The sequence below is a fragment of the Accipiter gentilis genome, chromosome 17 (assembly GCF_929443795.1).
Source record: "Accipiter gentilis chromosome 17, bAccGen1.1, whole genome shotgun sequence".
Lineage (NCBI taxonomy): Eukaryota > Metazoa > Chordata > Aves > Accipitriformes > Accipitridae > Astur > Astur gentilis.
Genome location: NC_064896.1, coordinates 26,374,688 through 26,393,834, shown reverse-complemented (window position 1 = coordinate 26,393,834; position 19,147 = coordinate 26,374,688). Strand labels below are relative to the sequence as shown.

Here is a 19,147-nt window from a genome sequence, read left to right as displayed (position 1 = left end):
GGGCGAGGGCCTGCCTCCGCTCCGTGGGGCTGGCGGTAACTCCTGCCTCCGCTCCGTGGGGCTGGCGGTAACCCCTGCCCCTGCCCCCGCTCCGCGAACGCCGGCTCCGCGGAGAGAGAGCTGCTGCCGAGCCCCCGGTGCGGCTCCGCCGGCGGCTTTTTTCCGCTGCATCGCCCTTACCCGGTTTCGGCAATTTGGTACCCCCCCGCCCCCCCAAAGCCCGGAATAACGGGAATGCAGTCTCAGCCCTGCGGGCTGCGGAGAGGTCTCCCTCCGAACAAGTTCGAGGTGCGAGTACCGGCGCTGGCGGGAGCAGGGAGCGGAGTTTTCCGCGTTATTGGCGATTCGGCACCGGGGAGGCAGCCGCCGGGGTGCAAACCCCGAGAGAGGAGCCCAGCCGTGTCCCCCACACGCCCGGCTGCCGGCAGCCTCCTTACAGACGGGATTGGAAATTAATTCTGCGCTAAACCGCCTCCTCGGACGTCGGTCCCCTTTCTCTCAAAAAACTTTTGTTCTTTTTAGCGATCTGACTCGAGCCTTCCGAGGCCACCGCAGCCTGCCTGCTCCTTCGGGCCTTCTCAGGGGAACGGCCACGAACTACGCCTTCCCCTTGCGCTTACAATCGCCCTGTGCAAAACGCCGGTCACCGTCGCTTTACAGGCTCAACCGGACCTGCCCTAACTAGCGCTGCTCGCCGCTGCGGAGGCGCGGCGAGGGCTGAAGCCGAAGCCGAAGAAGCCGCCGCCGCTCCGGCCCGGCTCACACCCCCTGCCGCCGCCACGCCCACTCCGTCTCCTCAGCCCATGGGTTGAGCGCGCTCCACCAATGAGGTGGCGCGGAGCGGAGGGGAGCGCGGCGGGGATTGGTCAGAGCGATGGGGCGGGGGCGGGGGCGGAGAGGCGTCGGCCTGAGGAGAGCGGGACGGGCCGCCGGTAGCGGCTGAGGTAACGTCGCGGAGGTGGTTTCTCCGCGGGAGAAGCTCCGCGGTGGGAAGGGCTGTACCGGACGGCCGGTACCGGTGAGCGAATTGTCCCTGCCCTGGTGAGTTGCCCCTGCGCCGTCTCTGGGTAGCGGGCAGCGTACGGACCTCGCCGAGAGCCGCGTCGGGCCTTGGCGAGGAGCGGAGGGGCGAAGCGGGGCTGGAAGGGAGCGTTTGCGGCGCCGTCGGCTCGGTGAGTGGCCCCTGGCTCCGGAGGTCGCTTTTAATTTGCGTCCCCCGGTCCCGGTAATATTCCCCAAGGTACCCGTGTCTCCCATGAGGGGCCTGGTGTACGGAAAGGTGCTGCCTGTGTGAGTCTGCTGAACCTCTCCTGGGCAGCCTGCTGCTCTGTTCCTCTCAAAACACGGGGATCTGTGGAATACTGGGTGTTAGCTGGGGATTTTCCTTTGAAATACGTATTTGTGAAGAGGAGTCTGCCTTACTTTTGTAGGACAGAATCTAAAAGGCTTTTTTTTGCCACGCTTCCACTTGGTTGAGATTTTCTCCAGTAAGTCCAGAGCATGCTGATGAAAAGCATCAAACACATTTATTGTTATTGCTTGGAAGGAGTGAGTAAACCGTACGTTAGATACATGGCTTAGACACCAAATGGGGAGAATTCTGCGGTTGGCATGATTATTCCTTTAACACAGTGTGAGCAGTAATGCAGTACTTCATCACCTAGCCCTGAAGTTTGGACTTGGAGGAAGAATTCTCTCTGGAGTGCCCTGTCCAGGTGATATTTGAACTGTGAATTTTGCTTCAGGCTCTTGTTAAGAAGCTGACTAAGTAGATTGGGTTTGTGTGGCAAGGTGTGGTAGCAAGGAGGCTACAGGAGTGACTTATGTGAGAAGCTCCTAGAAGCTTTCACTGTGTCTGATAGAGCCAATGCCAGCTGGCTCCGTGACGGACGCACTGCTGGCCAAGGCCAAGCCTATCAGTGACAGCGGTAGCACCTCTGGGATAATTTATTTAAGAAGGGGGGGGGGGGGGGGGGGGGGGGGGAACTGTGCAACTGCAGCCAGGAGAGAGGAGTGAGAAAATGTGAGAGAAACAACTCTGCAGACCCCCAGGTCAGTGCAGAAGGAGGGCAGGAGGTGCTCCAGGTGCCAGAGCAGAGATTCTCCTGCAGCCCGTGGGGAAGACCACGGGGAGGCAGGCTGTCCCCTTGCAGCCCAGGGAGGTCCACGGGGGAGCAGATCTCCACCTGCAGCCCGGGGAGGACCCCACGCCAGAGCAGGGGGATGCCTGAAGAAGGCTGTGACCCTGTGGGAAGCCTGCACTGGAGCAGGCTCCTGGCAGGACCTGCGGCCCCGTGGAGAGAGGAGCCCAGGCTGGAGCAGGTTTTCTGGCAGGACTTGTGACCCTGTGGGGGACCCACGCTGGAGCAGTCTGTGCCTGAAGGACTGCAGCCCATGGGAGGGACCCACGCTGGAGCAATTCATAAAGAACTGCAGCCCGTGGGAAGGACCCACGTTGGAGAAGTTTGTGGAGGACTGTCAGCTGTGGGAGGGACCCCATGCTGGAGCAGGGGAAGAGTGTGAGGGGTCCTCCCTCTAAGAAGGAAGGAGCAGCAGAGATAACATGTGATGAACTGACCCCAACTGCCATTCCCCGTCTTCCTGTGCCACTGCAGGGGGGAGGAGGTAGAGAAAATCGGGAGCCGAGTTGTGCCGGGGAAGAAGGGAGGAGTGGGGGGAAAGTGCTTTTAAGATTTGGGGTTTTTTTTCATTATCCTGCTCTGATTTCATTGGTAATAAATTAATTTCCCCAAGTTGAGTCTGTTTTGCCCGTGACGGTAATCTCTCCCTGTCCTTTTGTCAACCCATGAGCCTTTCGTTATATTTTCTCTTCCCTGTCCAGTTGAGGAGGGGGCGTGATAGAGCGGCTTTGGTGGGCACCTGGTGTCCAGCCAGGGTCAACCCACCACACTAAGGATTAAGGAAGTGTGTTTAGTGGGCTAACAGAAAGCTTGCATTAATAGAAATTGAAGTAGTTACTAATAGGAGTATGATTTCAATGGGAGTCTTGATCCGGAAATATTAGCGTGTATTGAATGACAGGCGAATAGTTCTGAACATGAGAGGTTGTAACTGCCAGAACAGCTGTCTGTTGGACTAGGGTGTATCTGTTTCGGGGAGTAGTCCTAAGCAGGCACTTGTTGTTTAAATTGCCCTGTAGAAAGGCAAAACTTGGTGTCAATTGCTGGCCTTTAAATAGGAGGGAGGCATGGATCCCATATGCGGCAAAACAGTTTTTTCCCTTTGCATCTCGCATGTAAATAATAAGCCATATATTACACAATATGGCTTGAAAGAATTTTCCAGTTAGCAAGAAGTTTAATGGATTACTTTGACATCAGTGTTTTGATTATGATTTGCTGAATAGAAGATAATAAGGAATTGGGAAGGATTTTTTACTTCCTATCCTCCTCCCCCAAATATCTTGTTGTCAGAAGGCTATATAATAGCTTTAATAACTTTTAATTGTGTTTCTCTTCTGTAGAGCCAGAAGAATTAACTGAGAACCGGATGGAGTAATACCATGAGTATTTTCTTTCATACAGGACATCATGGCAACCCATCAGGAGAAAAAAACTTCTGAAGAAAGAAAACACAAAAGCACCCAAAATGATACTCAAACATCTCAAGTCCAGTGGGGAAGAGCATGGTGAGAGAAGCTGATGACCTAATTAGTCACTGTATTTCAAATTGGTTCATACTTTTATAGATGTTACATTCCTTTTAAACTTCACTCTATTAATAACAGATTGTTGCATTGCCCTTCCATTGAAAGCTCATGGATAATGAGCTCTAATAATGGATGCCAAAAAAGAGTTCTTGAAGATTTTTAAGATAGAGAGCTTGCCAGGTGGCTTGGGTTTAACAAATCATAAAAATCAGTAAAATTTGTAGTTCCTTCAAGGGCTGAACAAAATATTTCTTGATATTTGGAAAACAGGCATGTAACTGTGGTATTGCCAGCTGACATCTCCTGCTGTAGCAAGATTTATGAGTCATATCCCTGTTCTCAAACAGTGCGCAAATATTAGTGGAGTATTGTATTGCAGCTGGAAACAGCCGTGGGTGTATTTATATGGCTTGCCACTACAGACAGTGTGTGGTAGAGCAAGTTCAACTTCTGGCTGTCCAGGGTCTGTGTTTTCTGTGTTTCGAAGCTTTGCATGATATTCTTGTGATTCTGTTACCACTTCCAACTGAAGACTCTACCAGTTATACCCATGATTGCCATCAAAAACATGAAGGCTGTAATAATAATCTGCTTTTTGGAAGGGAGATATTATATATTCTGTTGCTCTGATCAACTAGCGTAGTTTTATAACAGTTTGTGGTAAAGTATGTAATGTGCTAAGTTTTTTATAGCTATTTGGCCCAAAGAAATGTCTGTGCCCTGAAAACATTTTCAGTTTTCATCCTGTTAATCTAGAAGGTCCACTGAAAACATTGCCTGACTTAATCAAACCACTGTTCTAACTGAAAGCTGGAAAAAAAAATGCCCTGTTTTGGATTACAGGGAGGTGGACTGGTTTTCCTTGGCAAGCATCCTTTTCCTGCTCATGTTTGCGCCACTTATCGTATATTACTTCGTAATGTCCTGTGACCAGTACCAGTGCTCTCTGATTGACCCACTCATTGACTTGCTCACGGGGAATAGACATCTGTCTGACATCTGGAACAAGACTCCTACACTGACCTATAGGGCTGCTGGCATCTATGCCCTTTGGGTCACTTTCCAGGTATGTATTATTGAGTTATGCTCTAGATGTAGTGGGTGGTTTTTTCAAACAGCTGTTCGATTAATCCTTTTACACGAAGGATAATGGAATGTTGCACTGGCATTTACTCTTTGGTGTTTCTCGCTTCCCATGGCTTTTTGCAACCCAAATGAAGCTTATGCACTTGAAAAATAAGTATGTGGGGAATATAAACAAATATTCCTTGTGTGATACTCCTTGTGTGACATATTCCTCTATGTGGTTTTTAGGCAAAAGCAACTATAACAGCAATACCCATTTGTTTTAAGTTAATACAGAATAAATATATCACAAACTAACACCACAGAAGGGGTAATATTTTCTATAGACAGGCACTAAAAGAACATTCACATATGAAATATAACTACATTTGTAAAATATCTTCAAACTTACCAAACTACTCCCATTTTTTTTCCAAATTGGAAAACAACAGGTAACACAGATGAACTGCAAAATAAAAGGGTAAGGACTTGAATCTAGTTACCGACTGTCCTGCCTCCCCACCAAAAAAGGATGGCAACCATATGTGAAGTACATCTTTAGAATTGTTTCATAGCTTGGATGTATTACTAGTCCAAAATCACAACAGCTAAATCTTGCTGTATTTGCTTATACAATACTTAACTGAAACTGTCATGTGTTATATTTGGTACATGTATGAAAGGGATAGTGATTTGGGGAGGGGGGGGTGTCTTGTCTGTTTTTGCTGTTAATACATTCTCTCTCTTCTAGGTGTTTTTGTACATGTTTGTTCCTGACTTCTGCCATAAATTTCTTCCTGGATACGTAGGAGGTGTACAAGAAGGAGCTGTCACCCCTGCTGGTAAGTTCTTCCTTAGAATATATGCACACCATACAATCTCTTAAAACTATAGTATTGCTGTACTTACAATCTTTATTGACCCATGGGTATCTGGAGGAAATGTGGACATAAATGCTTTCACCTTCTTCAAATATTTACTTCAAACAAAAATACCTATGTCATCTTTTAGAATAAATTACAGAATTTCTATCTCTTACTGTTACTAAAATTATCGATATGGCAGGCCCCATACCAGCAATACAGATTGATAATTTTGGCGCTTAAAATTGGCAGTGGACTATTGCTAATATTTGACAGTGCAGTTGCACCTGCTGAAGCTAAGTTAACCCACGAGACTTGAACAAAATGCTTGATGTGAACTAAGTGTGAGAAAAGGTAACTTGTTACATTAGTCAATTTTAGGGGAGATTCTAAATTGACTGTTCTGTGAAGCTAGAGTGAAGAAAAAAACTCAGCCTAACAAAGCCTGATGGTTACAACAGAGTCTAATGAAACTTACAGAAAAGTGCCACAAGACATTTAATTGGGAGGGTGAGGGGAGCGAGGTCATTTCATTAGCGCTTGGTTGAGCTTCTATATATTGTATCCATATCCATATTAATAAAAAGTTGTATTAATGCGATGTCACTAACATTCAAATTTTTCTTCATATTTTAGGTGTAGTGAATAAGTATGAAATCAATGGACTTCAGGCTTGGATCATTACACATGTGCTTTGGTTTGCAAATGCCTATTACTTCCACTGCTTCTCACCTACCATCATTTTTGACAACTGGATTCCTCTCCTGTGGTGTGCCAATATCCTGGGATATGCAGTTTCCACATTTGCAATGATTAAAGGCTACTTTTTCCCTACCAATGCCAAAGACTGGTATGTGATTTTCAATAATGAGAGAATACTAGGTAATTGGACACGTAAATTGAATGTTGCACAGAATAATAATGACAGAATATATTTTACTGGCACAGATAGATAGGCCAATATATGACTGTGGTTATTTGCTTTGTTAGCACCAGCCTTTGTGTTTCTTGCTGTGTGTCATGTGACTGGCAGCCTCAGTGTCACAGATATATCCATCCTATCTGTGAGAAATAAGTAAGGTTATAGTTAGACTGTTCAAAAGTGTTACCAAGAATAAGCTAGGGTACGTCTGAAGCTAAATTTTATCTCTACCAATGTAATGCTTTGGTTGGGTCAGTTTGTGTTATCTTGTACAACTTTATGTGGTTTTATGATTTTTATTATCATTACATTAAGCGAATCTGAAGTGTGTAGTCAGAATAGTAATTATCTGTATTTGTGTATAACTGCATACATTTCTGATTTTTTTTTTTATGCTTTCTAGCAAATTCACTGGGAACTTCTTTTATGACTACATGATGGGGATTGAATTTAACCCTCGAATAGGAAAATGGTTTGATTTCAAGCTATTCTTCAATGGGCGCCCTGGTATCGTAGCCTGGACTCTAATTAACCTTTCCTACGCTGCTAAACAACAGGAGCTGTATGGTCAAGTAACTAACTCCATGATCCTTGTCAATGTCCTTCAGGTAAATTCAGAGGAGGAAAATAAGAAACCAATTTGGAAATAAAGCAGTATTAAAGTAGAAAAAACTCCTTGCATTGCAATTGAACTTGTAGAGTCTTTCCTGGCCTAAACAGTCTCATTCAGTGATAATGCACTGGGACTTGCTTCTTTTCATGTATTCATTTATTTGGACATGTGTATTCGTTCAGAGTGCCACCAGTGGCATGGTCATGTCTGCACCAGCAGATTTCAGGGTAAACTTAAATTAAGGAATACTTTTCTGAGCCTAAGCTCTGGAAACAGGATTACCTGATCTTGAATCCAAAGAGAACAATGACAAATTCCACAGCTTTAGTTGGAGCAAGACTGGGCAGGGGTTTTTCTGAGGGCAGCACTGCACCTAGCTTTTCTTGTGTGTGTGAGAGACATGCAGAGCTACAGATGTCTTCACACCTGAAAATAGCCAGTCAGGTGCTATGCTTTCTACTGAGGAGATCCCAAAGTAATAAGTACAGATAATAGTTTGGGTTTATTCATTGGTATTTGTAAATGGAAACCTACTCAATAGAAGCTCTATTTCCCCTCTCTGTAAGGATAAGACTCTTAAAGCTGAAGAGAGGCAGGTGTGGTCAAAGGTAAGTACACTTCTTACGTGTATGTCCTTACGTAGCACGCTTGCCTTGGTCATCTTGCTTAATATTGCTTTGCATTACTTATGATTGCTTTATCTGCCTAGGTGGAGTATATTTGTGTGATATGTTCCTCTTAATAACCTATTTTTGAGGGGTTAACATAAAAATACAAGTCAGTTTTGAGATCTTGTCACAAGACAGCACAGAAAGATTAGGCAGATGCTGTTAAACAGGATAACTAGTGACAGTGCTGTTATTAATGTGAAACTATTCTCTTTCAGGGTATTTATGTTTTGGACTTCTTTTGGAATGAAGCCTGGTATTTGAAAACCATTGATATCTGCCATGATCATTTTGGATGGTATTTGGGCTGGGGAGACTGTGTTTGGTTGCCCTACCTCTATACTTTGCAGGTAAAAATGGGGTACAATACGTGTTTGGGCTAAAAGGAAAGAAACTTTCCAGAAACGTTCTCCCCAGCAGTTTGATTTCTATCTGAAGTGGTTTCTAGACAGTTTGAATGTTGAGTAACCATTACAACATTCTTTGTAACAATTCACTTGCAGGAAGGCCTACTGTTCCTGCATGGAATTGACATCTTTTCCTCTCCTCCTCTTCTCTTGTGCCCTTTTCTGTAACTATCCATTGTGTCTCTCTTTTTCTAAATCCTTTCAGTCCCTTTTTGTATTTCTGCATGTTGAGGGGTTTTTTGGTGGGTGGTGGTTTGTTTGTTTTGGGATTTTTTTTTTCCTTCTGTCCTGCTTTGTTTGCATCCCTGCAACTTCTCTCTTCTTCTTGTTCCACCTAGGAAATAGAATTTGAGAGAGAGAAAATGTAGGATGCAGAGTTTTCTGACAGTTTTCCACAGTTTTACTGATAGGGTGGATTTTCCTATTTTTTCTACTCATCTGTTCTGGGTCACTGTAGGTCAAGGGATTAGTCTGGCATCCTGAGCATATATTTCAAGTAAATCACTGATTGTCTCTTTTTTAATGCTTCCTAGGGTTTGTATTTGGTTTACCACCCTGTCCAGCTGCGCACAGCTAATGCCATAGGGATCTTGATGTTGGGCTTGATCGGTTATTACATCTTCAGAATGACCAACCACCAGAAGGACCTCTTCCGTCGTACGAATGGCAACTGCAAGATATGGGGGAAGAAACCAGAGTATATTGAATGCTCCTACATGTCTGCGGATGGGACCAAGTACTACAGCAAACTGATGACCTCGGGATTCTGGGGGTGGGCACGCCATTTTAACTACACAGGAGACTTGATGGGCTCCCTGGCCTATTGCCTGACTTGCGGGTTTGAACACATCTTGCCTTACTTCTACATTGTTTATATGACTATTCTGCTAACCCACCGTTGCATTAGGGATGAACACCGTTGTTTCAGCAAATATGGGAAGGACTGGAAGCGCTACACTGCTGCAGTGCCTTACCGGCTCATACCAGGAATATTTTAAGGCTAACACAGAATCCATGGGAAAGAAAAAAAGAAACCTTTTTTGGAGGTGAAGAGAGTTTATCCACATAGTTAAACTTAACAAAAATACTTTGTGAAGGACGCTCATACGGTTCTGAAGGAGAAAAGGTGGCTGGATGATAATCCTTGCTGTACTGAAGGAACATGCAGGCAGACTCTGTTAAAGTAAATGAAATGAGACACTGAAATGACCTGGTTTTTTAGAAGACTGTCTTACCTGGAACTTCCCCCCTGCCCCCTCAAAATTAACTTGGAATTGAAGAAAAGTTGCGTGTATTGGGACTCCTGAAATCTCCCAAAGCTGGGAGGGAGCCTTATCCTTCAGAGTAGCAGGGTTCTGGAACCAGTTTCTAGTGACTTAGGAGAGGAGGAAAATAATTGTGTGATCTCTTGATGAAAGAAATTGTATGATGTGGTTGCTTGCGACGGTCATGACCTATAGTCAGTAACTCCCCAAAGGACGTTTTATTGTTTGTTGCTTTTCAAGTGATTAACTGGGGAAATACTGAACTGGGGAACCTCATCCTAAACTGGTGTGTGGGAAGATTTTTATAATCTAATAGAAATATTTGTGAAAGCTGGTATAGCACAAAAGTTATGTTAGTTGACTGCACCTGGGAATACGGTGCATGACCAACTGGGTATCATTTTGATACTGAAACCAAACTTGCTTTGTGAAGATACTGGGCACACATTGACTTCTTTAGTGTGGATAGAAAACTTGGTTCTCTGTCACTTGTACAAGCTCTTATTTGTAAAAATTTAAGAAATAAATGCTTGGTTCCAAGACAAGTAAAAAATACTGCTGATTTTCCATTCAGCTATTTCTTTTCTTGTTACATAGTTATCTTTCAAAGTTACCGGATTCAAAAGGAGCTCTTCAAAGAGTGTAGTTCCAAGAGCTGGTTCAAGAATGGGTAAAGGAGAAACAAATAAAAAGGAAGAGGGATCATAGTGTTAACCATGCATCTTGTAACGGGCTTGGTAGTTATGTTCAAGCTGAAAGACTTGATATTTTCTTATTTTTACACATAAATACACAGATAGTTTTTGCAGTAAGTAGATAACTGTGTAAATTGGTTTCTTGTAGGAGCTGCCAAATCCACTGATCTTTGTGGCAGATTTGAATGAGGTGTGTTGGTGAGTATGTGTTTTGGTTTTGCTGCAGTATTCCCTGAAAGGACAGTTTTGGCAGGAAAAAAGGATCCCTCCAAACCTAGGAAACAAATGTATCTTGTAGCTTGTCTCTGTTTCAGAGCTAGATGTACAAGAGTGTAGGAGATGCCTTCTTGCAGACAGTTCTTGGAAACCTAACTGTGGCACCGGTACTATCTGTAGACCTCATAACTGTTTTATCACCATGTTGCAGTTAACAATTTCAATACACTAGAGTGTTGCTAATAACAGGAGGAATAATGGCCATAATAATAGCATGCTTACTGGCAACAGATGTATTGCTGTGGTAGAACATTTGAACTTTGCACTCCTATGAATGAAGAAGACTTCTAATACACATATGGAAATGGAGGGGGGGAAATCGATGCCAGTTGCCTTTACTAAAAATATATAGCCCAGTACCTTAACAGTTTACCCAGGGGCAAAGCTTATAAAGTGGTTGCTTTGAGAGAACTCAGTTCAGAGGAAGGGAAAACTGAGGTGTGGCCTTCTAGGACTGTTGGACTCCATCAGTCCCTGGCACTGCATTGCTTTAGGCTGCCTGCCCCTGAATTTGCTGGAGTAATTGGATAGTTTCTTTTCTCAGCTTCCCTAAGACCCTGTACTTGCATCCTTTTTCTGTGTAGCCTTGGAAATGGCACTGACAGTTTGCTGTTAATGCCAAGGCTATTTAAATATTGCAAGATAATCTGGACTCTAAATCATGGTAGCCTTGCATGGCTCCCTTTTCATGATAAATCCTGGATGATTAGTGGAAAAAATTGCCCATTAAAGACCAATAAAAATATCAGCACTTTAAAAATAGAATTGACGAAATTTGAAGCAAAAGGGCAGTATTGTGAGTAGCAAGAACATTATGCATTCAAATGCTTTTTTTTAGGTGATTTCTGTTATATCTAATATTGCTCAAAGGATTTTCTGTACTGTCTGACATTGGAGCATGGGAGCCCTTTTATCCGTTTCTTTGCAGACTGCTACTCCTGCTGAGAATACTTTACCCTGCAGATAGCCTAGCTGCCGCAAGTGAGAACTCTTTGTGGGCCAGAGTGTTAAACTCATGGTAGGAAGCAATTAGTTGCAAGGTTCTTCAAGAAAGAGGCCATCACTGGGCTGAACTCGCATCCTATTTGTTGTAAGGGTGACAGATTCTACTTCTTCAGGCTTGTCTGCTGTCCGCACAGATCTTCTTTTTTTGTTCCGTGTGGCATACAGACTAAGTATATACTGTACGTATACAGGGATCTGCATCTGACTGGAAAAGAAAGTGCTAATTCTATTCAGATTTGTATTTCTTATAAATGATTTTTGGAGAAGCATGAAAAACATTTTTATCTATTCCTGATAGGTGATGTAAGCTTCATCCTAACACAAGCAATGTGGAAGCAGTACTCTAAGCAGTGTCCAACTAATGTCGCCCTTTAAAACTGAGTCATTTAAAAGGCTATCAACTTGCTCATCTTCAGACAGGGTGATGCCTGTGTCACATTTTGTTGCATGCATGGCAACGCTCCTAAATTTGTTTCCTCCAGAATAAAAAAAAAAAAAAGAATTAAAAAATCAATATATATTTTTCTTTGGATTTGTGGGTGTGTATATTAGATTAACTTTTGTCCTGATATTTCATGTTTATTAGTAATATGCTGTCAATATCACCTATCAAGCTTTGAGAACATACGTCTCTGTAGTATGCTGGGAATTTCAAATATAGAATTGCCAATATTTGTAAAAGGGTACTTATTTAACTTGGGTTATAACTAATGGGAAAATACAGCAAATGCTTCTGGTAATTTCTTGGAGCAGTAATGAAGTAGTTTGGTTGGATTATTGTAGGAAGAAAAGTAACAAATGCCTACTTGAGCGGGAGGGCATAGCAGGCTGAGCAAGTTCCAAATGGCCATAGATCTACCTAAGGGGGGGGGGGGGGGAAATAAAATCAGAATCTTCTGGTGTATAAGCATTATAGATGGTCAGTATTCAATCTACAGATGGAGGGGAGTGGGGAGAGAGGATCTTCCAATACATACAGGGAGGGAGGATGCCTTCCCACATTTAAAACCCCTGTCACTAGATGGCATCACGATACGATAGCATTTTTGAGATCAAGGCTCCACCTTTCAGCATAAGGATGGTTAATCATTTATAATGCTTGGTGCAAAGTTACAGTTCAGTTTATTCCCATCCAGCCTGCAAGAATGCTGACACAATTCAGTGGTGGACTATAGCATACATAATGCATTTAGGCTTTAAACATGTTCATAAATATGTAAACTCCCTTTTTAAAATCTATACCTCTGAGCAATTCAGTGACTAGTCCAAAGACCTGTGGTTAGAATATAATGAAATGTGATTGCTCAGTTCATTTTATTCAGACAATATGAATGACAACAGAAGTACATGCTGTTGCCTCATGGTGGCAGCCACAAAATATTTTCTGCTCGAAATTATCAGTCTAAGTTCTGATCATGTGCTAACCTTAACCTAAAACTGCACTGGGTTATTTGGTTATTATAAATAATGCCCTGTCTTCATTGGAGGTTGAAAGTGATGTGCAGTTGAAAATAAAACTGGAATAGTTTTTCTGCTTGAACTCGTACAGGAAAAAAAAAAGCCTAAATGCGTGTGTCAAATCAAAAGGGAAAAAAGCTTTTTTTTTTTTTTTTTTTTAATTTTTAGATTGCAGATATGGATCTACTTTATGGCAACTGGACAGGTAATGAAACTACTCTGTTTTTTTTGTAGATCTCATATGTATTAATGGAAAACTGAACAGTCATGTTAATCTCTGCCCTGGCTTTCTTTTTAATGCCTTACAGATGTCTCCCTCCTGAAATACAAAAGGCTTAAGTTAGCAGCTGAACAAAACTTTTCAATTGTGACTATAAAAATGTTTATTGCCCTTTTTTACTGGGAGTCAGGAGTGCTTGGGGAAATGTTTAAGGCAGGTGCAGCGGTTAGCAAGAAGAGAGTGGTTCTGTTTCTTCTGTTTGTGTTACTGTGGAGCGAGATAAATGCTTTCAGGACAACCAGCTGAGAGTTTTCCTTATACTTCCCTTTTGCATTATCAGCCATCAACTATAAATCCAAATAGACTGACTACATGGAAAGACTTCATGCTACTGTGATTGCAAAGAATGCAAAACTCTAGGATATAGTTTTGACATTGATGTGAACAAAATTTATAACTGCAGAATTTAATCTTGTGACATACGGTAACATTAAAACAAATTTCTCTAGTATGATAAGGGCTTCAATTCTCTGACTACTGAAATACTGAAAGAATTGAATCAAAATAATTTATTTTTCCATGACTCTTCTTAAGCTTTGTACTTAGATTAGCTAATTTTTCTGTTAATAATCTCCCTTTGGGAGGTGATGCTTTAAGGACTGTAAGTCCAAAATATTTACAGCCTGATTATGTGAATGAACTCATGTAATAAGTACATTGATTAAGCTTGAGTCTGTCCTCCTTTGACCTACAGGCAAACTTAGTACGCCAGGAAGCAGGACAGAAACAATCCAAGAGGACAATGAAATATTTTTGCATGCTACGCAAGTACTGGGATAGAGAATAACTAATGCATATGACATGGTTATGATTTTCTTGGTGTGATATGCTTCACACTGCAGTAGTATTTGCCCCAATTCAGTGGTGTCTATAACCACGTATCCATGTTCATGTCTCTTCATTGAAAAAGAAAACTTACTATCAATTTCAACGTACTTAGAATAAGGCCCTTAAAGACGTGACCCAAGTACATATTATATTAAGCAGTGTGTTAATTCAAGTCAGAATTTATCGCTTTATTATGTGTGTAAAATTAACCGCTCTTTCAAGAGATAAACCTCTCTGCAGACAGGAAAAAAAACAACGTACTGGTGGAGGGGAACACATTTAACTGTTCACTGTCTATAGTGGGTGGTGCTACAAGACTAATCACTTGTGAGAAAAAATTGGGTATCATTGCTAGAATTTCAGTTGTGCTGAAAAATTAATATAGCACGCAAATGGCTAACGTAAACTCCCCAAATATCTTGAAATGTGCCCATTCCTTTTTCTTAAGTAACCATACTTTTCATAAGTAACCATCTCAGTGTCTGGAAAGTATGTTTTATTGTAATGTTTGGCTTTCCAGCTGGCATATTGTAGTTACTACTGAGGATCACTTAGTCATGGGTTTTCTCTATAACGCTGCAGGTTGCATATCAAAGAGCCCTTCCCCCTGTAAGTCAAATATAAGCAGGGCTTTGATGGAGTCACTCAGTGTACTAGGCAGTCCTGAGCCCAGGTGTGGTGGCTAAGGAGAAGTGGTTTGCAACTGTGGTGGAATTAGGTTGAGACAGAGAGAAAGAGAAAGGAAATGGATGCTCTAGCATTGAGGACAATTATCAGCTGTTGAAATGTCACTTGCTTCTGACATACTTAAGTGTTTTCTTTATAAAACCATGTAATTGGAGCGATGCCTCCTCTTGTGATACTTCCGTTTGCTTATGTATGAAATAGTTTTCTAAGCATTTCTAGGTCTGTATTAGCCTGAAAGTTTTGTAGGTTTTGGTGTGTAAAACTCCAGCTGACAAAAAAGACACGCCAGGGTTGGAAAGACACCAAAACAGAGATGACAGACTTGCGTAACCCTTGCGCAGTTGTAGCTGAAAGGTTCATACTACCACAAACTAACTAGTAAAAATCTCAGCTCCTGTCAGTGAAGAGGGCCCCTTTTTTTCTCTGAGCAAAACAAGTGTCAGCTTTTGATTGTATAACACATGCTTGTTGCTACCCTCTCTGGAAGAGAAAAAAGCAACAAAAATAATATGTGAAATGCACCTAAGAAGAAGATAGCTCATGGCAATTAAGCAAAATCAAGCATGAACGTGGGATAAATTAATTTTGATGATGTTAACATTCAAAATATTGCAGCTGAAATGCACAGTTTAATACAAATTACCAGGAGCAGTACATTGATGTTCTACAATTCCTGGTTAAAACTCTGTCTTCTGGGTTGTATCATACATGCCATGAAGACGGCACTTGGCTTGCTGTTTTATTGCAGTGATTTTGCCTATGTTAAAACAAGACCAGTAAATACTTCCCCCCCCCCCCCCCCCCCCCCTCATCCCAGAGTTGCTTCTGTTTAGTATAGCTCTATTCTTCTAGTTGTTCAGCTGTGTCAGCGCTTCCAGCAGAGCTGGGTAGCCTGAGTCTGGCATTTTAAAACATACATGTATTTCTATCCCCTAGAGCTCAAACTGATGTGACAGAATAAATTCTGTCCTCTGTTATACTATGCAGTTCCTTATTTTGGATTAGCAAAGCTTCTCTGACCAGTAACAATGAACTACATGTCTTCTATTGTTTAATATCATCTGTTGTGTAACTTAAGTGGAATTGCATGAGGTGAATTGACTGATTGCTCCTACACTGGTTTTATGCTTTTTGTAGTTAGTGAGGTAAATGAAGTGGCTCCCTGTGGTGATGAGATGAAGTCCTACCATTTGAACATAAGCCACAGCTATAGGAAATGCAGACTATGCACATGTTCTAAATGTTTCTCCTATGTTTTTTAAGATCCATTATGGTCAGCCACAAGGAAGTGAGGCTGCTCTGAAGTAAAATTTTTACATTCTCAGATAACAGGTCTGTCCTGATGCCAGCAGTTTTGTGTTTGAAAATAAAAAAAAAAAAAAAGTCAAGTATCTGAAGGATTGTGCTTCTAATGCAACATACACCCTTGAGAATCTAAAAATTAAGAGGAAGAAAGAAGAGTTGTGCCATTTGGCACTGTGTGGACATCAGCCTGATGGTTCTGGGATGATCCGAGTCTCTTTAGGCAACATTGTCTTTATTTGTTATCTGTGGAGAGCATAGGAAAGAAATTGCTTTGTCCCACTGAGTTCCCTTGCTTTCTAGCTGAAAACACCCATCGGATCAGGACTTTCCTAACCATAAAGATGTCAGTTCTTCTAAAAGATGGTTTTATTAGTTAAAACTCAGACAGCACTGTGATACGTGCTTAGATTTGTTCATGAAATGCTGGGAAAGCTGTACCCACAAGCCAGTACTCAACGCATGTAGTTTTCTGCAGTGCTTTCATTATTTGTGTGTCTCTTCCTCACTTGTTGAGTGCCACTGAGCGTGTCCTGGTTTTTAACTGCCTTATAGACAACAGCTTAATAAAAATCCATTTTTTTGTTTGGTGCTCTTCTTTACATTAGATGAAAAGGGAGTTACATATTAAACATTTTGAGAATTAAAACCCCAGCATTTCAACTTCATCCATAAGCATCTCCAAACTGTACTTTTCTTTGGGGTATGGCATGCTGGTTTTTGATGAAGTTTAGAAATCTTCCCTGAAAGGAAATCTGGCTCTGAATAATATGCACAGGCCATCTGTATGTTGCCACGTAGCTGGTAGTTCAGTTTCATGAGCGGCAATACAGAACCCTTGGCCAACGTTCATGGACTTCTTTTTCCTCTGAGAACTTGCAAACTGGAGTACATCAGTTGTTGTCTCGTACCTCAGTGCCTCTGTACCGCCTCTGGCTGTGAGTGGCTATGCATGAATACTTTAGAAAAGGAATTTGAATCGTTCTGAGGATACATACAATCCGTCTTATTTAAATTTCACAGACACAGTTGATGGATTTATTTTAGGGGTGATCTATGGGGCTATGGCGTTATTCCTGTGTCTCCATAAAAACTCCTTGTAAAGCAGAACTGGAGAAAGTTTTTGGGGTTGGGTTTTGGGGTTTTTTTTTGTTTGTTTTGGTGGTTGGGTTTTTTGTGGTGGTTTGGTTTTGGGTTTTGGGGGTTTTTTTTGAGCGATACAGTAAGGAAGTAGTGTTCAGTTTACTTCTAGAACCTATCTGTGCCCTCTAATTTTTTCTTCAGAAAAAGATACGTTTATGTGCAAAATCTTATTACTTATACTGTTTCGTAAAACAGCATTGAAAGCAATAAGGGAAAATGCAAAATGCATAATTTGATGATTTGCCATAATAAAAAAGCATTATACTATTTAAATTGCAATTTTCATGTAATTTGATCTGATTTAATGGCATTTTTTAATACTTGCTTCTCTGTCATTTATCCAGTGAAGTGAATGCAAAATGCTATTTGAAAGCTGCTAAACAGCTAAGTATTTCTTTACGGTTATCTAATCAAAATGACACTAATCACAGGCATAGTCACCTGAAAAAGGCTGTTTGGGAGGGAGTATGATTGTTTGAGAACTTCTGAAGACAATGCACTTAATCTATGTCTTTAAGTCTCTTAAGGATTGTGAAGTAGAAGTTGTTCTTGCTCATGCAAACAGCTACTTCAAGCAAATTTACTCACTAAGTATAAATAAATGAGATGTGTTAACAGTGCAGTATTAATAGCACAGCAAAGTGCCGAAAAAAACTTAAAAAACTATTCAGTTCAGCCTCGATGTATTGTCTTCAGCTAGTTCAGCAAAGCCTCTTGCCTAAGCTTGGTTTGTCACTAGATACTGTGAGATAATAGTGGCTGATTATTAAAAAAATAGTAATAATAAATCAGTAACCACTGTATGTCCCAAAACCCACAAACACGATAAAGATAGTATGTAGTTTTAAATGCAAATTTGCCCATCTGTTCTTTGAGGACCAAATTTTGCCTTCTGCTAGGAGCTTTCCTCTAGATTTCAGCAATATCAAATATGGCTTCTTTTGTAAAGCCAGCGCTAGATGTAGTAGAAGGAAAGCTTTAATTTTTCCTACTTCTGGAAAGGCTGGAGGGGTTTTTTACATTAAAAAAGGATACTAGAGTTGAGATCCGCAGGTAACAAAGGTCAAAAAAGACCAAGTTGAAAAGTGCCTGCATACTACTGTAATTACTGCTACCAACTGTCATACTATCGTACAATACCATACCAAGTGATTTCAGGTTTGTGAAATAGTCTCAGGTAATGCAGAAAATCTCTATTGAACTAACTTCTGTTTTAACAAATTCTAACTTCTCGCATGCCAAACAAACTCTCAAATTGGAAAACACTAACGCTTCTTCAGTTTTATTTTTGCATTTCTGCATTTTTGGGGATCCATTACATACCCAAGCAGCAAAATGCCTACCAAATCTTTTTGTGGTATCTTAAAGTGTCTTTTTCCTAAGCTTCCCCAATGTGATTTCTTTATTAAAAATCCTATAAAACATTTTGTGATACTGAACCCAATTAAAGCTCTCAATATTTTATCAACTAGAGCTGCTTTAATATCTATTTGTGTAGCAGTTCTGCATATGGAATGAAAATCTGTATTAACCCATCAACTGGGATTTGATTTTGCATTTATTCTGCAACATCTTGATTGCTGGCCAAACTGGCAGACTAGCAGTAACCACGTTTGTTCTTCCACAGTAACGTTGGGAAAGCAAGTTGTAGTTTATTTGGAATAAAGCAATTTTTCGCAATGTACTGTGAGCTGCCTCCACTAGCCACATTCAGAATTAATTTTTTCTGGACTCATTCCAAGTATTCTTGTGAAGGAACTCTCTTGTATTTGTTTGCATCAGGTTTGTATTATTTGCTTACTTCTCAGTAACGAAGGCGGACAGCAGATGCCCACGGTATTTGCAACTGCTTCCTTAAGGTACTAGCTTTAAGAGAAAAATTCGTAACACAGTTTCAGCTGATTTAAACAACAACAAGTAACAGTTGTTATTTTTTTGGTGGTGTGAACATGTTCCATGGCAGATAATTTTTTAAATCCTTTTTTTAAACACCCTAAAAC

At 41.5% G+C, this 19,147-nt stretch overlaps 1 protein-coding gene and 1 long non-coding RNA gene across 5 annotated transcripts; both read left to right on the top strand.

Moving 5' to 3' along the window:
* The first annotated feature begins 65 nt into the window (after nt 1-65).
* DHCR7 (7-dehydrocholesterol reductase) lies at nt 66-10,183 on the top strand. 4 transcript variants are annotated; one of them, XM_049820987.1, is made up of 8 exons: nt 66-197; nt 3,546-3,649; nt 4,514-4,736; nt 5,487-5,577; nt 6,235-6,448; nt 6,924-7,128; nt 8,020-8,151; nt 8,742-10,183. In XM_049820987.1, the coding sequence occupies exons 2-8, from the start codon at nt 3,552-3,554 to the stop codon at nt 9,204-9,206; spliced, it is 1,428 nt and encodes a 475-aa protein (XP_049676944.1). In that variant the 5' UTR covers nt 66-197; nt 3,546-3,551; the 3' UTR covers nt 9,207-10,183. The 4 variants fall into 4 exon arrangements, with proteins under 4 accessions (XP_049676944.1, XP_049676945.1, XP_049676947.1 ...); XM_049820988.1 differs by lacking the exon at nt 66-197 and adding an exon at nt 889-1,041; XM_049820990.1 differs by lacking the exon at nt 66-197 and adding an exon at nt 1,058-1,172.
* Nucleotides 10,184-10,233: 50 nt separating this feature from the next.
* On the top strand, nt 10,234-14,282 carry LOC126047070 (uncharacterized). Its single transcript, XR_007508509.1, has 3 exons — nt 10,234-10,366; nt 13,076-13,112; nt 13,882-14,282. It is a non-coding gene; the product is annotated as an uncharacterized LOC126047070 (long non-coding RNA).
* The last annotated feature ends 4,865 nt before the right edge of the window (nt 14,283-19,147 follow it).

Bases quoted from the DNA above. Each gene is read 5' to 3' on its own strand.
- DHCR7 (XM_049820987.1), top strand. From the start codon at position 3,552: ATGGCAACCCATCAGGAGAAAAAAACTTCTGAAGAAAGAAAACACAAA. The intron at 4,737-5,486 runs GTATGTATTATT...TCTCTCTTCTAG, and splicing joins CCCTTTGGGTCACTTTCCAG to GTGTTTTTGTACATGTTTGT. The intron at 7,129-8,019 runs GTAAATTCAGAG...ATTCTCTTTCAG, and splicing joins TCCTTGTCAATGTCCTTCAG to GGTATTTATGTTTTGGACTT.